Raw genomic sequence first — 24,420 nt, forward strand, 5'->3', positions numbered from 1 at the left:
AGAAGAAGAAGAAGAAGAAGAAGAAGAAGAAGAAGAAGAAGAAGAAGACAGATATATATAGAGAGAGAGATAAGAGGAGAAAGTGTCGGAATCCCATGGAGGATGTCACTGCTGGCAGTGTGCAGATGAGGGGGCACCTAGAGGCACCTAGACTCGGCAGAGTGATTGCCGCCTCCTGTGCAGACAGTGCCCGGGGAGGAAGGGGTTACCCATGTGCTGCGGGTATGCGCAGACTGTGTAACCGGCGACAGATGGCCACAAAGAGCTGGGAGCCAGGCAGCAGCGCTGAATACAAATGGTAGGAAGAGAAGGGGGGCCCGGTCACGTGACCCCGGTGGGGGAGGGGGGGGGGACCATATGGCGCGTGCCGGGGGAAAGTCAGAGTTGGCCTTTACATCATGCGCATGCGCTCAAGGTCCTAATCTGTCAGACTTCTCCCCTCCCATCCTCCTCCTCCCTCTCACTTGTCTCTTAGCGTCACTGCACCCGCTATATAACTCCGGAGTCTCATCACATCCCCCAGAAATAATCCAAAATATATCCACTCCAGAACCTGCATTCTGCCTGGAGTCACTGGAGGGGTTATGAGACTATCAGATCTGAGGATACTAATATTAAGGTAATTCTGACCGGACTCTTGATTATCTATCTATCTATCTATCTATCTATCTATCTATCTATCTATCTATCTATCTATCTATCTATCTCAATGCAAGTTTGATTTTTATAAATAATAAATCATGATTCTGTTATAACAACTATTATTGGGAATGCTCCCTTTAAATTGTTCATTGAACTACTGGGTACTTGTATGTACTTGTAGTAGTCTTTCAATTATCTTATTTACTATGTTTATTGTATACTTACTGTACATACATATATTGCCTCCTGCACAGGTAGCACATTTACTGCTAATGGTAATGGTGTTTATTCCCGCTTACCTGTGTGGTGTTATAACTACATCTGGTCTGTAAGGGTGCAGATACTGCACTCTCCATAGAGGATGGCTGGGCTGTAATTAGCACGGGAAGGGGAGGTTATACACAGAACATATGTTACCTGTTACTGCCAGGGTACGTGCTACGCCGGTAGCTTTGCAACCAAAAGATAATTCTTGTTTTAATATACCAACCATGTGTTTTACTTTACTTCCCATATTAAATGTTTTAGTTCTTAAATCATGTCAAGTATCTGTGTCTCTAGATTTTTTTTTAATAGCTAGATGCATAAAATAAAATAGCCAAATGCAGTAATCTGCAAATGGGAGATGTGTATAATAATGAGCTGAATTGCACCTGATGCCCCCTTTTCACCGCGCCTGCGCCACATTTAATATCATTCATTCTTGCTGAGTTACTGCTTGTCTGTTGTTTCTTTTTTGCATTGAGCCGAACGGTCCTTTTCTACCATATTATTATCTATAGGTCAACAACAACAAAAACGTTTTTAGGTCAAACTCCACATTTCGGTTGGTTGAGCACATCTCTGTAATCACGTAATTCATATTTCCCTAATCTGTTTAGGGTCAGCCTCCAAATTACATAACAGCATTTGCAGGTAGAACGTGTTATAATGCAGCACTACTTTATGTAAATGACTCACCTCTTACTGCGCTATATTAGATGATTCTACTCAGTTGACTGATGTGTTGGGTTTATGGTTTATTTAACTGCACCATTTTCCTGTAAATCACAGATTCTGAAGATGACCAAGTCCTATCGAGATAATGGGTTGATCATGTCCGACACCCAGGGTTCGAGAGGTTGGGTAGATGAGTGTTTGGGTTCCCAAGATGACCATGAAATGGAGAAAAAGAAAGAAGAGCTGGAAGGGACCATCCAAGATGTGGGCGAGGAATCAATGAAGCATCACAACGGAGAGGAGAATGAGGAGGAAGAGGGTGAGGAGGATGATGATGATGACGATGATGATGATGATGACGACGATGACGATGAAGATGATGAAGAAGATGATGATCAGAAACCCAAAAGACGTGGACCCAAGAGGAAGAAGATGACTAAAGCCAGGGTGGAGCGCTTTAAAATGAGGCGCATGAAAGCCAATGCCAGGGAGAGGAACCGCATGCATGGGCTGAACGCTGCCCTGGACAGCTTGCGCAAGGTGGTCCCCTGTTACTCCAAGACTCAGAAGTTGTCCAAGATTGAGACCCTGCGCCTGGCTAAAAACTACATCTGGGCGCTCTCTGAGATTTTGAGGTCTGGGAAAAGTCCAGATCTGGTGTCATTTGTGCAGACACTTTGCAAAGGGCTCTCCCAACCCACCACCAACCTAGTAGCTGGGTGCCTTCAGCTTAACCCCAGAACTTTTCTTCCAGAACAGAATCAAGACATGCCACCCCATATGCAAGCAGCCAGTGCTTCCTTCCCCTTGCATCCTTACCCATACCAGTCGCCTGGTCTTCCCAGCCCTCCTTATGGTACCATGGACAGCTCCCAAATCTTTCACGTTAAGCCACATTCATACGGGACTGCCCTGGAGCCTTTCTTTGAAGGCACTGTCACTGACTGCACCAGCCCATCATTCGATGGGCCCCTCAGCCCACCTCTGAGTGTTAATGGGAACTTTTCCTTCAAACATGAGCCTTCAGCAGAGTTTGATAAAAATTATGCCTTTACCATGCACTACCCTGCCAGTATAGCAGTGGCTCAAAGCCATGGGACTCTCTTTTCCAGCTCTGGCCCCAGATGTGAAATCCCTGTAGACAGCATCATGTCCTACGATGGCCATACACACCACGAAAGAGTCATGAGTGCCCAGCTGAATGCCATCTTTCACGACTAACTTTTAAGAGATCAAATGAATGAAACTTCTGTAATTACCCGTGCGTTATGGTACTGTCCTGTTTACAAACAGCAGCCCAATGGCTACCATTGCTGGGAAGTGCAAATTTTTCCACCCTCCACCTGATTCTTTTACTTTTTATCTCTACTGCCTGTAAAACGTGAGATTTACTATTCCTCTTCACCTGCTGTATTAATGTGTGTATATATATATATATATATATATATATATATATCCTGAGCTCACCCAAGAGTTACTCTCTAAATTTGGAGAACACATACTATATCCATATTGTATTATTTTTATCTGATTCAGATAAAATATATATATTAAAAACAATAGCAAAGCAATAATAATTAGGATCTATGCAATTTTTAAACGTATAGTGGGCCAATTAAATAAATATATAGAAATATATTTTTCAACCGACATTTTACTACTAGTTGCTGTACCCGTTGCTGAATTATTTTGTTGTGATTTTTGTACAGAATTTTTAATGACTTTTTTATAATGTGATTTTCCTATTTGAAACCATGCAATCCATATTTTTTTTTTTACAATACGAGGAAGTAGAACTATATCTAATTTATAGAAAAAACCCTTTAAGAAAATGTAAAAAAAAAAAAAACTTAACTAATATAAACCAGGATATGAGCGCTTAGAAAGTTGTGTTGCCTTAGAAGTTTTATCTTGCAAAATCAGAGAAGTAGGCACCTTACATACTGTAGCTCCTTAATCAGGGCTTGCCAATGTCTTACAATACCTACCTGGGAATTACAATCAAGTTTTTACAAATAGTTGTGTTGGTAATAAAGAGTTAAATAAATATAAATTAACTTAGAAAATGCCTAAGTGCAGCCCTGCGGAATGTATTGTCCGTAAGAACCATTTTTCACTCTATAATATACTGAATTACTTTTTGTGAAATGCAGAAAGATGTTAATTAAGACTGGAAATAGCAAAAGAGAAGATATAAGTTTTACTCTTTAGAACTTAATAGCACGTTTTTTTCCGAGATTAAAAGCTGCTTGACTATCATCAATCCATCTGCTGCTTCCTAGTCCTACAATTATCCTTGTAATAAATATTCATTAGGAAACAGTGTTTTGTTTAAATTATTTTTTAAAACATGATTTATGCAGTTCCTCTTACACTTACTATGGAGACAAAATTACATTTCTGTGGGTGGGCTATATCCAGTTGTACCCATATTGCGGTAGTATAAACCAATATACACACCATTTATTAATCGGTAATTAGAGTATTCTGTCTGACGTGTAATGCTGATTAATTGGGAATTAATTTGTACTGTCATATTTGTTTGTCATGCTGTATACAATTATGTACTGCACAATCCCATAAAAACCAATTCGTATAAAATAGTATTGAACGTTTTATTCCATTGTTGCTTTTTTGCTACTATCTTCAATATGGGACTTTTACTATGCCTAATTTCTACAGGAATACTATTCTATTGTAATATCTCATAAAACAATTATCATATACAAAATAAAATGATTAAAATGTGACAGTATTTCCCCACTTTATTCCATCAGTAGCTACACGCCTGTACATATCTATATATATATATCTATATATCTATATATATATCTATATATATATATATATATATATATATATATATATAATACGTAGCATATAGCATAAATATAATATTATATATATATATATTTATAGTAATACATATATATGGCATAAAATACGTGTGTGTGTGTGTGTGTGTGTGTGTGTGTGTGTGTGTGTGTATATGTATGTATATATATATATATATATATATATATATATATATATATGATGTTCAAAATCACGGCAAATATTTGGCGTAGCAAAATAAGTAGTAGTTACACAATTTGATAGACACAATAATATAGTCAAAGTGATTTTTTTCTAATGTTACATTTTTCGATTAGTTTTAGCAGTATGCCATTTAAGTTAATATTTATTATTCTTGTTAACATTTTATTGCAGGCTACACACGTTTTATTTAAATTGTTACTATTCGACACTTTTACATTCATCACCATAGCTAATAAACTCTAGGCAGTTTGAATTGATTACAAAAAAAAAAATGACACACTCATATCAAAATGCTTTATTAACTTTCTGAGGATGTAAATATAAACAGCTCCGTTAAATGAAACATGGAGGATTTATTGCGCAACGTTGCAATAAGTGGCAGATTTCACAACCCCGTAAGCGAACAAGAAGCCTCTTGCACCCAAGGTACTGTGCATATAATATTAAGAAGCGATGTTCACAAAAGGTATCAGAAATATGATTTTAGAACTGTGATATAAACGACTAATGAATGATACTCTGCAGGAGATGTCATTAGCTCTAAGGACAGTTCTGAAACTGATTTCTGTCCGGTGCGAAAAGTTCTGTTTAACGCTGAGGTGCGCTGGCCTCAGAATATTCCTGCTGTTTTCCATCTATCGTCCTCCTATTTTGTACCCTCTGGGGACATGATAGATGCATGTAAAGTCCTTGTATTCGTTAACCCTATCCCTGCAATAAAGAACCAGAGCTGTGCTATGCCTATCCATAAGAACTCCAGCAATTTGCTGATGCATTTAACGCTTATAATTGTTATTACAGCCTTTCTGCTGTAGAACAGAGGTAAGGGGAAGCTAGCGTTTTACCCTGGTTTATGCAGAGTGGGCCAGGCACAGATGTGTCTTCTGCAGGGGAAGTTTTCATTTATGAAAATGATATTGCTTCTGCATGGGCGCACTGCGAAGCACAGACTGCATCTATCCAAGGAGACGTGCCACACAGGCAGGTCCGTGGGTAGCACCCAGGAGGTCATGATGTTACTTCCCTGCCTCACATTACAGTGTTACTGAGTGCAGAACACCTGTACAAGAGGTGTGTGTTAGCAGCTGATGGCACAGGCTGAGATGCTGGATTAATGCTGCTCTCCTTTTTGTATGGCAGCTAATATGAACCAATGGCTTGTTGCTGAACAGTTAAATGTAGAGTACTGGTACTGTGTGTCACAGGACTGTCTGCCAAATAAACATTACAGTTTATGTAGAGAACCTGTAACAGCCATGCATCACTAGGGCTGTAATAGCTACAGTGTAATAACTCTGGAAAGTGTATTTACATTAGAGGATAACCAATATGTGGATACAGGTAGACCAAACACACATTAATAATGGTGTTGTTATCAAGTTATGGGTGCAATGTATCAAATCTTTGAGAGAGATATAGTGGTTGCCCATATCAACCAGTCAGCTTCTAGCTACTATTTATCAAGCATACGTTGTAAAATGACAGTAAACTGATTTGTTGCTATGGGCAACCCCTCCACTCATCTCTCTCAAAGGATTAATACACTAACACCACACCCTAAAACTGGTGTAAAAGGACAACATGACTTTAAGTTTCCCAGTCGATTTCTTCTGTCCCTTTCCTTCATCTGCTTGCCACAAATAAGAAGCAACTATAATACTGAAGTGTAAGTAACACAAGTGTAAATGTATTATATTATACTTCCTATTCTATACAGAGAGATTTGTGTAATAGCTAGAATACAGTCAAAGTTAATTGAATGCCTATAAGATCTTTTAATTTTGAGAGATAATTTCCCTCTTATACTTTAACAAAGATATTAGTAATTGCAAAAAAGATGTACATATAGATGAAGCAATATTTTAATAAGTTGTCAGAACCCATTAAATATTTGGGTTTAAAATGTTTCATGCACATAAGTCTGGATTAATAAACTAACTGGTTGCTATGTTTTTTTATTTTTTACCATTACAATTCCAAGTAATTAAACATCATTGTATCTTTAGAGAGAGAGAGAGAGAGAGAGAGAGAGAGCGATTGTGTGTGTGTGTGTGTGTGTGTGTGTGTGTGTGTGTGTGTGTGTGTGTGTGTGTGTGTGTGTGTGTCTGTCTATCTATCTAAGCAATGAAGGAAAGGACACTCAATTCATCATAGAGAAAAACATACTTTTATTTTCACCCAGGATGGGCACTCAAAAAAGAATAGCAATTTACGGTGGCTCAGCATAAAAAATCACATGACATATTCAACCTTTATGGCACCAATAATGCCAGAAACAATTATCGCATGTCTGCTTGACAAAGCGTTTGGATGGTAACTTGAATGACCGTTCAAGACCACTGCATCATGTCACTGCCACCCTGTGTAGTGTAGAGCCATCTGAAGGTAGACACCCCCGCCGCACATATTAAATACACCTATTAAATGTGTGATTGCTGCTGTCCTTAATATAATACAGCAGCAACCACTCCTTTAATAGGTGTATAATAATATGGGCAGAGGCGTATCTAGGGTAGGGCGAGTGGGGCACGTGCCCTGGGCGCCTTGGCTGGCCCAGGAGAGGGGGGCGCCTCCGGCGACCAGGGCATCATGCCCCACTCGCCCCCGTCAACCCTAAATGTAAGGGGAGGAGAGCGCAGCGTCTCTCCCTCCCCTCACCGCCGTTGCCAGCACTTGCAGCGCTGCCAGCAGCGCTGCTGTGTCCGGTCTCCGGCTCTAGCCAATCAGAGCTTGCGGACCCGCTCCTGATTGGCTGCCGGTCCGCGAGCTCTGATTGGCTAGCGAACCGGCGCCAAACAGCCGCCGGAGACCTGGAGCGGTGAGGGGAAGGAGAGGCGCTGCGCTCTCCTCCCCTCACATAGAGCAAGCGGTAAGTGACGGGGGGGGGGGGGGGCGGGCTTGGCGGCACAGTGGGGCATGTATCTGGCACCAAATGGGGCATATGTAACTGGCACTGAGTGGGGCCTGGCACTGTGGGGCATGTAACTGGCACCGTGGGGCAATGTAACTGGCACTGTGGGGCAATGTAACTGGCATTGTGGGGCATGTAACTGGCACTGTGGGGCATGTAACTGGCACTGTGGGGCAATGTAACTGGCATTGTGGGCCATGTAACTGGCACTGTGGGGCATGTAACTGGCATTGTGGGGCATGTATCTGGCACTGTGAGGCAATGTAACTGGCACTGTGGGGCATGTAACTGGCACTGTGGGGCAATGTAACTGGCACTGTGGGGCAATGTAACTGGCATTGTGGGGCATGTATCTGGCACTGTGGGGCAATGTAACTGGCACTGTGGGGCATGTAACTGGCACTGTGGGGCATGTAACTGGCACTGTGGGGCATTGTATCTGGCACTGTGGGGCAATGTAACTGGCACTGTGGGGCAATGTAACTGGCACTGTGGGGCATGTATCTGGCACTGTGGGGCATTGTATCCGGCACTGTGGGGCAATGTAACTGGCACTGTGGGGCAATGTAACTGGCACTGTGGGGCATGTATCTGGCACTGCGGGGCATTGTATCAGGCACTGTGGGGCAATGTAACTGGCACTGTGGGGCATGTATCTGGCACTGTGGGGCATTGTATCTGGCACTGTGGGGCAATGTAACTGGCACTGTGGGGCATGTATCCGGCACTGTGGGGCATTGTATCTTTCACTGTGGGGCAATGTAACTGGCACTGTGGGGCATGTATCCGGCACTGTGGGGCATTGTATCTGGCACTGGGGGGCAATGTAACTGGCACTATGGGGCATTGTATCTGGCACTGTGGGGCATTGTAACTGGCACTGTGGGGCATTGTAACTGGCACTGTGGGGCAATGTAACTGGCACTGTGGGGCATTGTGTCTGGCACTGTGGGCCATTTTCAGTGGCCACACCCCTTCTGGAGCGTGGCCACACCCCTTCTGGTGTGTGACCACGCCCATTTTTCCGACACCTACTTCTTTTGCTATGTTTTTTTTTTTTTTTTTGGGGGGGGGCGCCATTTTACCTCTTGCCCTGGGCTCCAAAAACCCTAGTTACGCCTCTGAATATGGGCATACTACGTTGGTGCTATGGTTCTATCTGGGAGACGGGGCAGTGATGTGCGGGCAGTAGCCTGACGCTCACGGCGCCCGTTATCCATGGTGATGTCCCTAGCAACCTTTGAGATCTGGTAGTGCCCACTGCTCGTCACCGGAAGTGATGCGCAAACCCCGGAAGTTATTAGCCCGTGGAACACATATGCGTTCCATTGGACCAGAGTGGGCATTAATGTGTGTAGAATGGGCGGCACACGCGTAGACTGGTGGAACGCATGCTGTGGGGAGCGGGACGGCAGGCCAACACACCGACAAGTAATTAGAATGTATTTGTAAGTATTTAATGTGTGCGGCGGGGGTGTCTACCTTCAGATGGCTCTACACTACACAGGGTGGCAGTGACATGATGCAGTGGTCTTGAACGGTCATTCATTGACCCAGGTCGACGGACTGATAAGTTACCATCCAAACTCTTTGTCATACAGACATGGGATAATTGTTTCTGCCATAAAGGTTGAATATGATGTCATGTGATTTTTTATGGTGAGCCATCGTGATTTGCTATTCTTTTTTGAGTGCCCATCCCTTGGGAAAATAAAAGTATGTTTTTTTTCTATGATGAATTGAGTACCCTTTCCTACATTGCTTGTATTAATCTGGACTGCAATGGAACAGACTTAAGGGAGCACCATATATAATGAACTATTAGAGTGTGCAAGTATCTTCAAGAAATCTCTCTCTCTCCCTCTCTCTCTCTCTATATATATATATATATATATATAGCAAGAAGTAAAATAGCCGGCACTCTCAGTATAATCAACCACCGGAGTGCCTTCCAATGCAGGAAATAACGTTAATATAGTCCCCTGGGTGTAGCTATGCACACTCAACCACCCTCCAGGGACCAGGCGGCACTCCACGGATTCTTTGAAAAATAGCTTTTATAAATTAATCAAAAGTTCAATACATAGTGCCAAAAAACAAACCGACGTTTCAACGCCTCACAGGCGTTTTTTTCAAGGTGCACAGTGCTGGAAAAACAAAGAAAAACACTGTGCACCTTGAAAAAAACGCCTGTGAGGCGTTGAAACGTCGGTTTGTTTTTTGCACTATGTATTGAACTTTTGATTAATTTATAAAAGCTATTTTTCAAAGAATCCGTGGAGTGCCGCCTGGTCCCTGGAGGGTGGTTAAGTGTGCATAGCTACACCCAGGGGACTATATTAACGTTATATATATATATATATATATAATGCAATAACAGCAACACTCCAGGACTGATGTACACTGCAAACCAATAAGGTGCTTTTATTCAATGTTTCGGGGTGCTACACCCTACACCCCGAAACATTGAGTAAAAGCACCTTATTGCAAGTGTTTGCAGTGTACATCAGTCCTGGATTGCCACTGTTATTGCATCTTATAATTTGGAGGTGCCGTTCCCTATATGAGGGCACCTGGGCATGTGCAACAAGTATTTTTACAGAGTGCCGGATCCAGTTGTGTATAAGTGTGTGTACATATATATATATATATATATATATAAAGTACAACCACACCATGAGGCTCCAGCTGGGGCTATGTTGCAGAAGAAACCAGCACTCCTTCAATATCCAAACGTTTTTATGCCATTTCAAGTAATATGACAAACTTTTTGGTGCAAAAACAGCAGCTTGGAAACAAAGTTCCATCAATAATACAAGTCTCACATGTCCTGAGTCATGCTGGGGGTATGGATCTAACCCAGCAGGGTCTCCCTACAGCCGTTTCGGCTACCGCCGTCTTCAGGGGAGTAGTTCAAACCATTATGCCAAGCTCCTTCTATTTATACCCACTAAATGAACAAAGTGTGCTCACCTGTCCTAATCGTTTACCCGAGCTCCGCCAGGTGTTGTTAGGGGGCGCGTGTGTGAAGCTACCAGGACGCCTGGACGCCCACCTGTGATGTCATCCAGCATCGCCACGCTCTCCACGAGCGTCTCCCGGTCTCCCGTCTGTTGCCATGGTAGCGTCTGTCCCGCCTCCTCACGCCAAGTGACCGTGACGTGTGTACCACGTCCCACACCCTCCAGGCAAACAGCGGTTCACCGATTGGCCTACTCGTCCCAGCGATCCGCCTGCCTGACATGACGTACCTCTGGTGGCTTCCCTGTCTCCTGGCAACCCAGCCACATCACCTCCACTCACCTAAAGCGGCAAGATCGGGACAACAAACGTGCACAAAACTATTACACCTGAAACAGAATACAGTAAAATAACATCTATGCATATACAATGTGCCACAATTTCCGTCAGGGACCTGTTACATCACTTATATAGATAACTATCATTACCCACAGCGCCCCCCACTAGCTGAACTAGTCGCTAAACTTATAACTCTGATTTAATCGATACAGACATAACACCGGGGCTAACCATATATTGGTCATGTCGTAATGATGCTACCCTTGGCTGACACATCTACTTTGCACTAGATGTACTGTATATGCATAAAAAACAACATACCCCAAAAAAATACAACAAATAAATAATAAACAAGAACAGGAGCATCTGTGTGGAGAAGGCATCCACTATAAGACTACAATAAACTAAGAACAACAAGCCTGGTTCAAAACTATCTGTTTTCTATAGGAAACAGGAAAAGATTCGTTCCTCATTAAGCCCTAATGGGGCCATAGCATTAAGTAAATATATCCATCGGCTTTCTTGCTTTAATAGCTGCTTGTTACGATCGCCACCTCTCCTAAGCGGCGGCACATGATCCAAAGGCATGAATTTGAAGTCCCTTATTTTGTGACCACAATTTGCAAAATGTCTGGCCACCGGTGGGGTGCTAGGTTCCACTATCTGTAATGCTTTTTTAATTGATGAATGGTGCATGGATATTCGTTCTTTTAGCATCCGGATCGTTTTGCCCACGTATACTTTTTTACAGGGACATACAATGATATAAGTCACGTACCGGGTGTCACAAGTCATTCTGTGTCTCAACGTGTATTTATCTCCCAACATAGGGTGCACAAATTCTTTACCAGTCAGCATAAACATACAATTGGCACAGCCACCACATTTGAAGGCTCCCCTCTGAAGACTAAGACAATTTGTGTTCACCATCACTCCAGGACTAATATCAGATTGTGAGATCCGTTCTTTAAGATTCTTGCTCCTCTTATAGCTAAAGAGGGGTGTATTAGCGCAGAATCTGCTTAATGCTGGGTCCGTCTGGACAACAGGCCAATGCTTCAGTATTGACTTTTTGACTAAACCCGACGTGATAGAATAGGTACTTGTGAATACCAAACGTTCTGTTTCCGCACTTTTCATCTTTGGAACAAACAGGTCCTCCCATTTTAGCCCCAGGCATTTTGTTGTCGCTTGTTTCACTTCCAATGGATCATAGCCCCAATCAATTAACTTCTGCCCCATGTTAGCTAGAGCCTCTGGCAGTTTAGTGTGGTCTGAGGTTATTCGCGTCACCCTATGGGTTTAGTCAAAAAGTCAATACTGAAGCATTGGCATATTGTCCAGACGGACCCAGCATTAAGCAGATTCTGCGCTAATACACCCCTCTTTAGCTATAAGAGGAGCAAGAATCTTAAAGAACGGATCTCACAATCTGATATTAGTCCTGGAGTGATGGTGAACACAAATTGGCTTAGTCTTCAGAGGGGAGCCTTCAAATGTGGTGGCTGTGCCAATTGTATGTTTATGCTGACTGGTAAAGAATTTGTGCACCCTATGTTGGGAGATAAATACACGTTGAGACACAGAATGACTTGTGACACCCGGTACGTGACTTATATCATTGTATGTCCCTGTAAAAAGGTATACGTGGGCAAAACGATTCGGATGCTAAAAGAATGAATATCCATGCACCATTCATCAATTAAAAAAGCATTACAGATAGTGGAACCTAGCACCCCACCGGTGGCCAGACATTTTGCAAATTGTGGTCACAAAATAAGGGACTTCAAATTCATGCCTTTGGATCATGTGCCGCCGCTTAGGAGAGGTGGCGATCGTAACAAGCAGCTATTAAAGCAAGAAAGCCGATGGATATATTTACTTAATGCTATGGCCCCATTAGGGCTTAATGAGGAACGAATCTTTTCCTGTTTCCTATAGAAAACAGACAGTTTTGAACCAGGCTTGTTGTTCTTAGTTTATTGTAGTCTTATAGTGGATGCCTTCTCCACACAGATGCTCCTGTTCTTGTTTATTATTTATTTGTTGTATTTTTTTTGGGTATGTTGTTTTTTATGCATATACAGTACATCTAGTGCAAAGTAGATGTGTCAGCCAAGGGTAGCATCATTACGACATGACCAATATATGGTTAGCCCCGGTGTTATGTCTGTATCGATTAAATCAGAGTTATAAGTTTAGCGACTAGTTCAGCTAGTGGGGGGCGCTGTGGGTAATGATAGTTATCTATATAAGTGATGTAACAGGTCCCTGACGGGAATTGTGGCACATTGTATATGCATAGATGTTATTTTACTGTATTCTGTTTCAGGTGTAATAGTTTTGTGCACGTTTGTTGTCCCGATCTTGCCGCTTTAGGTGAGTGGAGGTGATGTGGCTGGGTTGCCAGGAGACAGGGAAGCCACCAGAGGTACGTCATGTCAGGCAGGCGGATCGCTCGGACGAGTAGTCCAATCGGTGAACCGCTGTTTGCCTGGAGGGTGTGGGACGCGGTACACAAGTCACGGTCACGTGGCGTGAGGAGGCAGGACATACGCTACCATGGCAACAGACGGGAGACCGGGAGACGCTCGTGGAGAGCGTGGCGATGCTGGATGACGTCACAGGCTGGCGTCCAGGCGTCCTGGTAGCTTCACACACGCGCCCCCTAACAACACCTGACGGAGCTCGGGTAAACGATTAGGACAGGTGAGCACACTTTGTTCATTTAGTGGGTATAAATAGAAGGAGCTTGGCATAATGGTTTGAACTACTCCCCTGAAGACGGCGGTAGCCGAAACGGCTGTAGGGAGACCCTGCTGGGCTAGATCCATACCCCCAGCATGACTCAGGACATGTGAGACTTGTATTATTGATGGAACTTTGTTTCCAAGCTGCTGTTTTTGCACCAAAAATTTTTTCATATTACTTGAAATGGCATAAAAACGTTTGGATATTAAAGGAGTGCTGGTTTCTTCTGCAACATAGCCCCAGCTGGAGCCTCATGGTGTGGTTGTACTTATATTGAATTACCCTAAACCGGGCACCCTGCATGAGATGATTACAGTGTTGTGCGGACCATGATGTACACTATATATATATATATATATATATATATATATATATAGAGGAACGGCGTGCGGCACTCAGCCCAAAAGACCACAGCAAAGAGTCAAGTGTGCATAACAACGTGCATAACAAGTGTGCATAACAACGTTTCAATGCATCCGCATTGTCGTCAGGATAAACCTGACGACAATGCGGATGCATTGAAACGTTGTTATGCACACTTGACTCTTTGCTGTGGTCTTTTGGGCTGAGTGCCGCACGCCGTTCCTCTACGTCTTATCCTACATGTGAGGGCACCGGCCGCAGTTATTTCTGTCATTTGGAGTGCCAGACTCCCTTTCGTATATATATATATATATAATTTTGTGCTGATAAATGTTTTAATGATCGTACTTGTAATTAGGCACACAAGTTTGCAGTGGACAAAAGTGTAGAAGCCATGTTCTGTGTCATTCCCATTTGCTAGATTTTTGCCCATATATTACTAGCTGTATTCATCTTGCAAGTGACCATATTCTAAATCCATAATTTGTTTTTTTTTACAAATAAACTTGTCTGCGGTCAGGAGGATCTAAATGCTTCTGTTACCAACACATAGTAAATAAAGCTATTTTCTGCATTCAGGGATATCACTAGATCTTAAAGGATTTATAGGATATATTCCAGGGATGCTGGTCAGACACATAAAATTGCTGCTGGTCACAGTACGCAGGATTGTCAAACGCTTTAAGGTGGAAGAATCAAAAGTGTATCTATCACCTAAGATGTATTGCTTAATGGTCTGATTCACAGTCGCACACAAAGTGAGGCTCATTCAAGTGCAGCTGCAAAACGGCTATTGTACGCACATCAGTCAATGTCTTCTCACTGCGTATGCATCTGAGCCGCAGTGCGCACACTCCGAAAGTGATTTGCGATTGCGGTCGCACCAAGGAATGAGTCGCAAAGTGAGTGACAGGAAGATAGCATTGGAGGGTGGGAACGGAGAGTGGTCGGATAAACACAGGCCTGTCAGGGCGGTCAGACCGCGTTTTCTGGGCGTGCATAAATTAGCAGTTGCGCTCTTACTTAGTACTGGAGAGCCCTCTACGTCCCAGGTGAGCAACAACAACAACGAGAACAACCGCACCTGAATGAGACTCAGTGGCTCTAGCTGTGGGCAACCGTAGGAGACAAATTTACTACCTTACACTAATGCAAGACTCCGTAGGGCTAATTCAGGGCTTCATGCATCTGCAAGCGGAAACCAGTGCTGCCCACTAATTTTATGCCAGCCACTACAGCAGTCATTATTTATACAGTACAGGCACTTGCACAAGCCTCATGGTAAGTGCAAGTGATCCGTCAGAAACAGGCTTCCCTTCCCCAGATGCACAAATCAGAATCACACAGAGCTTTGATACATACCACCACACTCTAACAAGACAGGGCAGTTCCATGCACGCAAATTGTAGTCGCCCTGAAACACACTTGGGTATATTTACAAAAATTCGTATTTTCCCGATTGAGGTTAAAGTTCAATCACGAATGACATCGAAAGTGTAAAGTTGCAACTTTTTGAATTTATTACGACTAATTTACTAAGCTGTCGTATTCTGCATTTTCGTATTTACCGATGTCGATGTCATTCGTTTTTTTTTTGCAGTGTTTTACGTGAGTGACTTGTAAAACACTGCCGACTTTAGCACAATGAATCTCGGCCGGATCTGTGAGATCCGTGCTGGGCTTCATTGTGCACCTTTATAAAAAAATAAATCATTGTTAAAATCTTTAAAAAAAAAATGCGTGGGGTCCCCACTCCTAAGCAAAACCAGCCTCGGGCTCTTTGAGCCGGCCCTGATTGTAAAAATATGGGGGAAAAAGTGACAGGGGTTCCCCCATATTTAAACAACCAGCACCGGGCTCTGCGCCTGGTCCTGGTTCCAAAAATACGGGGGACAAAAAGCGTAGGGGTCCCCCGTATTTCTGAAACCAGCACCGGGCTCCACTAGCCAGATACATAATGCCACAGCCGGGGGACACTTTTATATTGGTCCCTGCGGCCCTGACATTACATACCCAACTAGTCACCCCTGGCCGGGGTACCCTGGAGGAGTGGGGACCCCTTCAATCAAGGGGTCCCCCCTCCAGCCACCCAAGGGCCAGGGGTGAAGCCCGAGGCTGTCCCCCCCATCCAAGGGCTGCGGATGGGGGCTTATAGCCTTTTTGACAAAAGTTGAATATTGTTTTTAGTAGCAGTACTACAAGTCCCAGCAAGCCTCCCCCGCAAGCTGGTACTTGGAGAACCACAAGTACCAGCATGCGGTGGAAAACCGGGCCCGCTGGTACCTGTAGTACTACTACTTAAAAAATACCCCAATAAAAACAGAAGACACACACCTTGAAAGTAAAAGTTTAATACATACATCCACATCTCCATACACACATACTTACCTATGTTCATACGAGGGTCGGTCCTCTTCTCCATGTAGAATCCATGGGGCACCTGTTGGAAAAATTATACTTACATAATCCAGTGTAGTTCGGTCCTCTTCTTTTCTATTTGTAATCCACGTACTTTGCAAAATAAAAAAACGGACACCCGACCACGCACTGAAAGGGGCCCCATGTTTTCACATGGGACCCCTTTCCCCGACTGCCAGGAACCCCCCCTGACTTCTGTCTAAGAGGGTTCCTTCAGCCAATCAGGGTGCGCCACGTTGTGGCACCCTCCTGATTGGCTGTGTGCTCCTGTAGTGTATGACAGGCAGCACACGGCAGTGATACAATGTAGCGCCTATGCGCTCCATTGTAGCCAATGGTGGGAACTTTGTGGTCAGCGGTGAGGTTACTTTCGGTCAACCGCTGACCACAAAGTTCCCACCATTGGTTACAATGGAGCGCATAGGCGCTACATTGTAACACTGCCGTGTGCTGCCTGTCATACACTACAGGAGCACATAGCCAATCAGGAGGGTGCCACAACGTGGTGCACCCTGATTGGCTGAAGGAACCCTCTTAGACAGAAGTCAGGGGGGGTTCCTGGCAGTCGGGGAAAGGGGTCCCATGTGAAAACATGGGGCCCCTTTCAGTGCGTGGTCGGGTGTCTGTTTTTTTATTTTGCCAAGTACGTGGATTACAAATAGAAAAGAAGAGGACCGAACTACACTGGATTATGTGAGTATAATTTTTCCAACAGGTACCCCATGGATTCTACATGGAGAAGAGGACGGACCCTCGTGTGAACATAGGTAAGTATGTGTGTATGGAGGTGTGGATGTATGTATTAAACTTTTACTTTCAAGGTGTGTGTCTTCTGTTTTTATTGGGGTATTTTTTAAGTAGTAGTACTACAGGTACCAGCGGGCCCGGTTTTCCACCGCATGCTGGTACTTGTGGTTCTCCAAGTACCAGCTTGCGGGGGAGGCTTGCTGGGACTTGTAGTACTGCTACTAAAAACAATATTCAACTTTTGTTAAAAAGGCTATCAGCCCCCCATCCGCCACCCTTGGATGGGGGGGACAGCCTCGGGCTTCACCCCTGGCCCTTGGGTGGCTGGAGGGGGGGACCCCTTGATTGAAGGGGTCCCCACTCCTCCAGGGTACCCCGGCCAGGGGTGACTAGTTGGGTATGTAATGCCAGGGCCGCAGGGACCAATATAAAAGTGTCCCCCGGCTGTGGCATTATGTATCTGGCTAGTGGAGCCCGGTGCTGGTTTCAGAAATACGGGGGACCCCTACGCTTTTTGTCCCCCATATTTTTGGAACCAGGACCAGGCGCAGAGCCCGGTGCTGGTTGTTTAAATATGGGGGAACCCCTGTCACTTTTTTTCCCATATTTTTACAACCAGGGCCGGCTCAAAGAGCCCGAGGCTGGTTTTGCTTAGGAGTGGGGACCCCACGCATTTTTTTTTTTAAATTAACACTTTCCCACCCCTTCCCACTGAAAAACATGCATGGATCCGTGCATGCCTATCCGAACACGGTAAAAAAAAGCAGGTCTGTTTTTTTTAGCACTTTTTCACGATTTGTATTTAATCACGGCAGTGTTTGGCTATTGTCGGCAGTGTTTGTGATTTGCACTTTTTAGTAAATGACCGATTTCTACCAAATTCCAGCCGTATTTGACCGATGGTGTATTCATTCGTAATTTTTTCCGAGGACTACCAAAAAAATACGAATGCCCTCATCACTGCCGTGATTTGAGTTTAGTAAATTCCCGAGATGACACTTTGAAGAAAGAACACCATCTCGGTCAAAATCGGGACCTTAGTAAATATACCCCACTGTTTCTAAGAAAGACAGCCAAGTTCCATACAACCCAGAATAGAATGGACATATGCAATTATGCATACATTCACATCTGCACATATGCTGCATGCCGAAACTCTCTGCTTGCACCTATGCACAGAGGTCTGCCTGAACCAGGAACTTAGTGTTATTCTGCTCACATATACCCCATTCACACTGACGCCCTGACGCCTCGGCTCCGACTCGTGCCAGATCCGGAATACTGAACATGGGTGGGAGCCGGTGGTTCAGTTCTATTACCCCTTTCAAACCACCACCAGGACACAGGTCATCGCCGCTAACACAGGATGCTTGGAGATGACATCATCTACTTCTCTCATGAGGCAGCCAGGAGGCAGCCTTTTAGGTATGACATGGGTATGCCTTTTACACTGCAGCCAGCCATAGGCATTTCTATAATGGGTGTAGTGTGTACTGTGCACATGGGCCCCTGCTGTACACCATGCACCCATATATTATACTTACTCCTCCAGATTCCCTGCGGATACAAATCACGTGGAAAATGGCTGCCACGGCCATTTCCAAGTGATTTGCGCATGTGCACTGGAGATGTCCACGGGAACAAGGCACCCGGTGCCATGTTCCCGGAGACCTGCGCTTGTGCAGTAGACTATGGCATTATGCCAGAGACTACTTGCTGCCGGAGAGAGGAGGGGGCCCGCAACTGAGGCTGCATGCGGGTCCTCTCCTCTCTTAAAATGTCCCTGAGCCAGGCCAACCCAGGTTGGACCCAGGAATAACCATGGTCGTGGACCCAGGTCGGACCCAGGATGTAAGATCAAGGTCAACCCTTTAACACTGAGCAAGGACCCGGGTCACGCCACCTTGCCCTGGAAATAACCCGGGTTCTCAGCTCAGTGTAAAAGGAGAAATAACTATACGTTATATTCTATATTACAACTAGCATGAGCCTCTGATATCTGACAAGAAATGGCTTTCTGCCAAAAAGTAAAAAAAAAAAAAAAAAAAACACATGCGTAAGGTTCTCATTATGCCGAACACATGACATTAAGGTCCAATCAGCAAATGAATCTAATTTCTAGCAATGACAGAAAGAAATAGCATTATGGCTTGAAAGGTGAGAAATTCTGGAGTGGAAGAGAATGCTTATTGAAAAAGAGTCGGAGTGCTCAGTCTGGGATTGATAATGGGGGTCATTCCGAGTTGATCGCTCGCTAGCAGTTTTTAGCAGCCGTGCAAACGCATTGTCACCGCCCACTGGGGAGTGTATTTTCGCTTTGCAGAAGTGCGAACGCTTGTGCAGCAGAGCGCCTACAAAATGGTTTTGTGCAAAACAAGAGTAGCCCTGTAGTTACTCTTCGTGTGCGTTGATTCTAATGACGGAGGGACAGTTTGTGATGTCGCACACACCCCCAGTGAATGCCCAGACACGCATGCATTTTACCTGCCATGCCTGCGTTTTTCTTAGCACTCCCTGAAAATGGTCAGTTGACACCCAGAAATGCTCAATTTCTGTCAATCTCCTTGCGTTCGGCTGTGCGATTGGAATCGTCGCTAGAACCAGTGCAAAACCATAATGGACTTTGTACCCGTTCGACACGCGTGCGCATTGCGGAGCATATGCATGCACAGATTAGCCGTTTTTTTCACTGATCGCTATGCAGCGAACAACGGCAGCTAGCGATCAACTCGGAATGACCCCCAATAGCCAGTGCAAACAAACCTATGTAGCAGATAAGGAGCTCGGGACTTAGCGCTATTCAGCCACCACACTATCTTCAGATTCCTTACACGGGCACTACATTTTTGTCCGGAACGTTTCATTTGTTCCACTTCCTACTGACAACCGTGCAATACTGTAAGTAGCAAAGGATATTTTACTCCACCATGCACGTTTTACCCTGAAAGTCAAAGCACAGAGGAACACATACCAGAAAGCAATTAACTATATATCATTATTATTATTTTTACACATAATAAATGTATTTACTCTTGAAACATAAACACCAATCAGCCATAACATTAAAAACACCTGCCTGATATTATGTAGGTTCCCTTCAGGACCCGTGTCCTGTGGTGTCTGGCACCAAAACATTAGTAGCAGTTCCATTAAGTCCTGTAAGATGTGAGATGGGGTCTCATGGCTTGTACTTGTTTTGTCAGCACATCCCACACCCTTTATCATAATCCACAAACCATTCCTGACCAATCTATGAAGTGTGGCATTGCGCATTATCCTGCTGAAAGAGGCAGCTGTCATCAGGGTATACAGTTGCCATCCCAGGACCCAAGGTTTCCCAGCACAACGTTGCCCAGAGTATCATACTGCCTCCGCCAGCTTGCTTTCTTCCCATAGAGGAACCTGGAGCCATCACTTCCCCATGTAGATGAGACACATGCACACGGCTATCCACATGGGGTAAAAGAAAACGTGACTCATAAGACCAGGCCACCTTCTTCCTGGTCTATTATAGGCATTACTAAAATGTGGTGGGACGAATCTCACGATTGGACAGTCAGTCTAGAGGGTTACACGCTGTACAGGAGAGACAGACTAAATAAATGGGGTGGAGGGGTATGTCTTTACGTAAAGCCATTTATAAAACCTTATATACGTGAAGATATTCAAGAAGGGACTGTAAATACTATTGAGATGTTATGGGTAGAAATTGCATAATTTGGGTTATGCTACAGGCCGCCTGGTATTAATGTGTCTGACGAGAAATTGTTACTGAATCAAATAGAAAGAGCAGCAGGAGTAGGAGACATAGTAGTGATGGGAGACTTTAACTATCCCGAGATAAACTGGAAAAATCAATTCATGTGATACGGCTAGGGGCAATATGTTCTTAAACACGCTAAATGATAATTACTTAGTTCAATTAATTGAGGAACCAACTAGGTACAATGCAATCTTAGACCTGGTATTAACTAACAATGGGGAATTGGTATCAAATATTGAAGTAGGAGAGCCCATAGGAAACAGCGACCACAATATGGTCACATTCAATATCAGTTTTCATAAGCAGTCCTATACTGGCTCAACCAGGACTCTAAACTTTAGCAAAGCCAACTTTGACATGATGAAGGAAGCGTTAAGGGACATTGAATGGGTAATTCTGTTTCAAGGAAAAATACTACAGAGAAATGGGATGTATTAAAATCACTGCTAATTAATAATACTCGAAAATTTATTCCCACCAGCAGCAAAAAAAAGAGTAAAAATCCCAAACCAATGTGGTTTAACAAAAATATAAAGGAATTAATGGACAAAAAAAGACGAGCATTTAAAAAATACAAATCTGAGAGGGATGCGGAGTCATTTCAGCACTATAAGGACTGTAACAAAATATGCAAAAAAGGAATAAGAGTGGCTAAAGTAGAAACTGAAAAACTAGTAGCAAAGGAAAGCAAAGCGAATCCCAAAAAAATTTTTTAAGTACATCAACAGCAAGAGACTAAAGGAGGAGAGTATAGGCCCTTTAAAGGACAAGAGGGGAGTCTTAATAAAAAATGATAATGACATAGCAAACAAACTAAACAAGTTTGCTGCTGCTGTATTTACCAGAGAGGACCAAATGCTGGGTCTAACACAAAATCTCAACAAAGATAATGTCCCACTGCTAAATGCTTAATTATGTGAGGAGGTAGTCTGTGACCGATTAAAAAAGTTGAAGATTAATAAGTCACCAGGTCCCGATGGAATTCACCCGAGGGTTCTTATGGAGCTGCACGCTGAACTAGCAAGACCTCTATTTTTGATCTTCAAAGACTGGCGTATAGCCAGGGCCGGTTCTGGGGCTCTGTGCGCCCCGGGCGGCAATAGGGGGCGTGGCTTCCTACAGGGGGTGTGGTCATTTACGCCCCCTGTACAGACTGAAATGATGTGCGGTGCGCGATGACGTCATCGCGCACCGCACAGTAAAGGACCTCTCCACGAAGAGAAACTAGACGCATACGCGTCTAGTTTCCCTTCACAGCGGCAGCGGGGGGCAGCTGCCAGCGGCAGCGGGGGGGGGGGGGGGGCAGTGGGCAGTGGGGGGCACACAGCAGCAGCGGATCTTGCCCTGGTGCGGCACCCTCCGGATGGCGCCCTGCGCCATCCGGAAGGCGGCGCCCTGGGCAAAAGTCCTGCTTGCCCGTGGCAAGATCCGCTACTGCGTATAGCGGAGGTAGTGCCGATATTCAAAAAGGGGAGCAAAGCTGAACCAGGTAATTTTAGACCAGTTAGTCTTACATCTATAGTGGGGAAAGTATTGGAAGGTATTCTAAGGGACAGTATTCAAAAGTTCCTTTAAGCAAATAAGATCATTAAAAGGAACCAACATGGGTTTGTGAAGGACAGATCATGTCAGACCAACTTACTTGGCTTTTATGAAACAGTAAGTGCGAACCTTGATCAGGGTAAGGAGGTGGATGTAATCTTTTTAGCCTTTGCCAAAGCTTTCGACACTGTACCACACATGCGTCTTAGCTATAAGCTACAAGAAATAGGGCTAGGGAGCACAATATGCACTTGGGTCAGTAATTGGTTAGATAATAGGGAGCAGCGCGTTGTGGTCAATGGATCATTTTCAAATTGGACTAAAGTACTAAGTGGTGTGCCACAAGGGTCTGTACTTGGACCACTTTTGTTCAACATTTTCATCAACGACCTAACAGTAGGTCTAGAGAGCATGGTGTCAATTTTCGCAGATGATACCAAATTGTCTAAGGTTATAAATACGGAGGGGGATGCTGAGTCTCTTCAGAATGACTTAACTAAACTGGAAGCATGGGTAGCAAAATGGAGAAAGAAAGAAAGAAAGAAAGAAAGAAAGAAAGAAAGAAAGAAAGAAAGAAAGAAAGAAAGAAAGAAAGAAAGAAAGAAAGAAAGAAAGAAAGAAAGAAAGAAAGAAAGAAAGAAAGAAAAGAAAGAAAGAAAGAATTATACTTACCCTCTCCGCTGGCTCAGGCTCCTCGGTGCAGCTTCTGGCAGAGATCCCGGGCAGGAGAGAAGGAGGAGGAGGGAGGTGGAGGAGGGAGCCGCAGCAGCGCTGTGTTATTGGTGGAGGCGCTGCTGCTGCTGTCCCTCTGCTTCACTATAGGCTGTTCTCCGCTGCTGTGAATGCTGGGATGCGCTTCACAGCGTCGGAAGACAGTCTATAGTGAAGCAGAGGGACAGCAGCAACAGCGCCTCAACCAATAACACAGCGCTGCTGCGGCTCCCTCCTCCACCTCCCTCCTCCTCCTTCCCCCCGTACCGCTGCGCTCCTCTCCTCTCTCTCCGGGCGGCTGTGTGCTGTGGGCAGCGGTTGCCCGCAGCACACAGCGACATGTAATGAGTCAGTTTGACTCATTACATGTTTTGGGTCCCTGGACAGTGGCGGGCCCCAGTGCAATGCACTGGTTCCACTGGCGGTAATTCCGCCTCTGATTAGCATGCATAAAACGAGGAATTGATGCAAGGGACGAGAGTATTATACTCCCATTATATAAATCACTAGTGAGGCCACATCTTGAATACTGTGTGCAATTTTGGGCACCATATTACAAAAGCGCTAGAAAAGGTTCAGAGGCGGGCGACCAAACTAATCAAGGGCATGGAGACGCTGAAATACGAGGAAAGGCTTGCAAGGCTAGGCATGTTTACATTGGAAAAGAGGAGACTAAGAGGGGACATGATCAACATCTACAAATATATAAGGGGTTAATACACAGAGCTTGGGAGGGACCTGTTTTCTATAAGATCAGCACAGAGGACACGTGGTCCCTCGCTTAGGTTAGAGGAGAGGAGTTTGCGCACATTGAGGTGAAAAGGTTTTTTCATAGTAAGGACAATACGTGTTTGGAATTCCCTGCCTGAGAGAGTAGTAATGGCGGACTCAGTCAACACCTTTAAGAATGGGTTAGATAAAGATATTCAGGGTTATGGTGCGTAGGCACGCTTTATAGTTAATATACTAGTCCTAACATAAAAATAACTAGTCCTATAATAAGACTGCATAGGAGACCACAAATAGGTTGAACTCGATGGACAATTGTCTTTTTTCAACCTTAGTTACTATGTTACTATGTTACTATGTTCCATTGCTCCATCATCCAGTTATGACACTAACATGCCCATTGTAGGCACTTTTGGTGGTAGACAAGGGTCAGAATGGGCACCGGTCTGCCACTACGTAGAAAGCTGCGATGCACCGTGTGCAGTGGTGTATCTATAATGGGTGCAATGTGTGCACACGGGCCCCTGGGTCCAGAGGGGGCCCACACTGCACACACTGCACCCAT

At 44.4% G+C, this 24,420-nt stretch overlaps 1 protein-coding gene across 1 annotated transcript; it reads left to right on the plus strand.

Annotated features, from left to right (window-relative positions):
* The first annotated feature begins 497 nt into the window (after positions 1-497).
* Positions 498-4,282, plus strand: NEUROD1 (neuronal differentiation 1). Its single transcript, XM_063932271.1, has 2 exons — positions 498-619; positions 1,696-4,282. Exon 2 carries the CDS (start codon positions 1,705-1,707, stop codon positions 2,800-2,802), a length of 1,098 nt encoding a protein of 365 aa, XP_063788341.1. The 5' UTR covers positions 498-619; positions 1,696-1,704; the 3' UTR covers positions 2,803-4,282.
* The last annotated feature ends 20,138 nt before the right edge of the window (positions 4,283-24,420 follow it).

The sequence above is a fragment of the Pseudophryne corroboree genome, chromosome 7 (assembly GCF_028390025.1).
Source record: "Pseudophryne corroboree isolate aPseCor3 chromosome 7, aPseCor3.hap2, whole genome shotgun sequence".
NCBI classification, from domain to species: Eukaryota; Metazoa; Chordata; class Amphibia; order Anura; family Myobatrachidae; genus Pseudophryne; species Pseudophryne corroboree.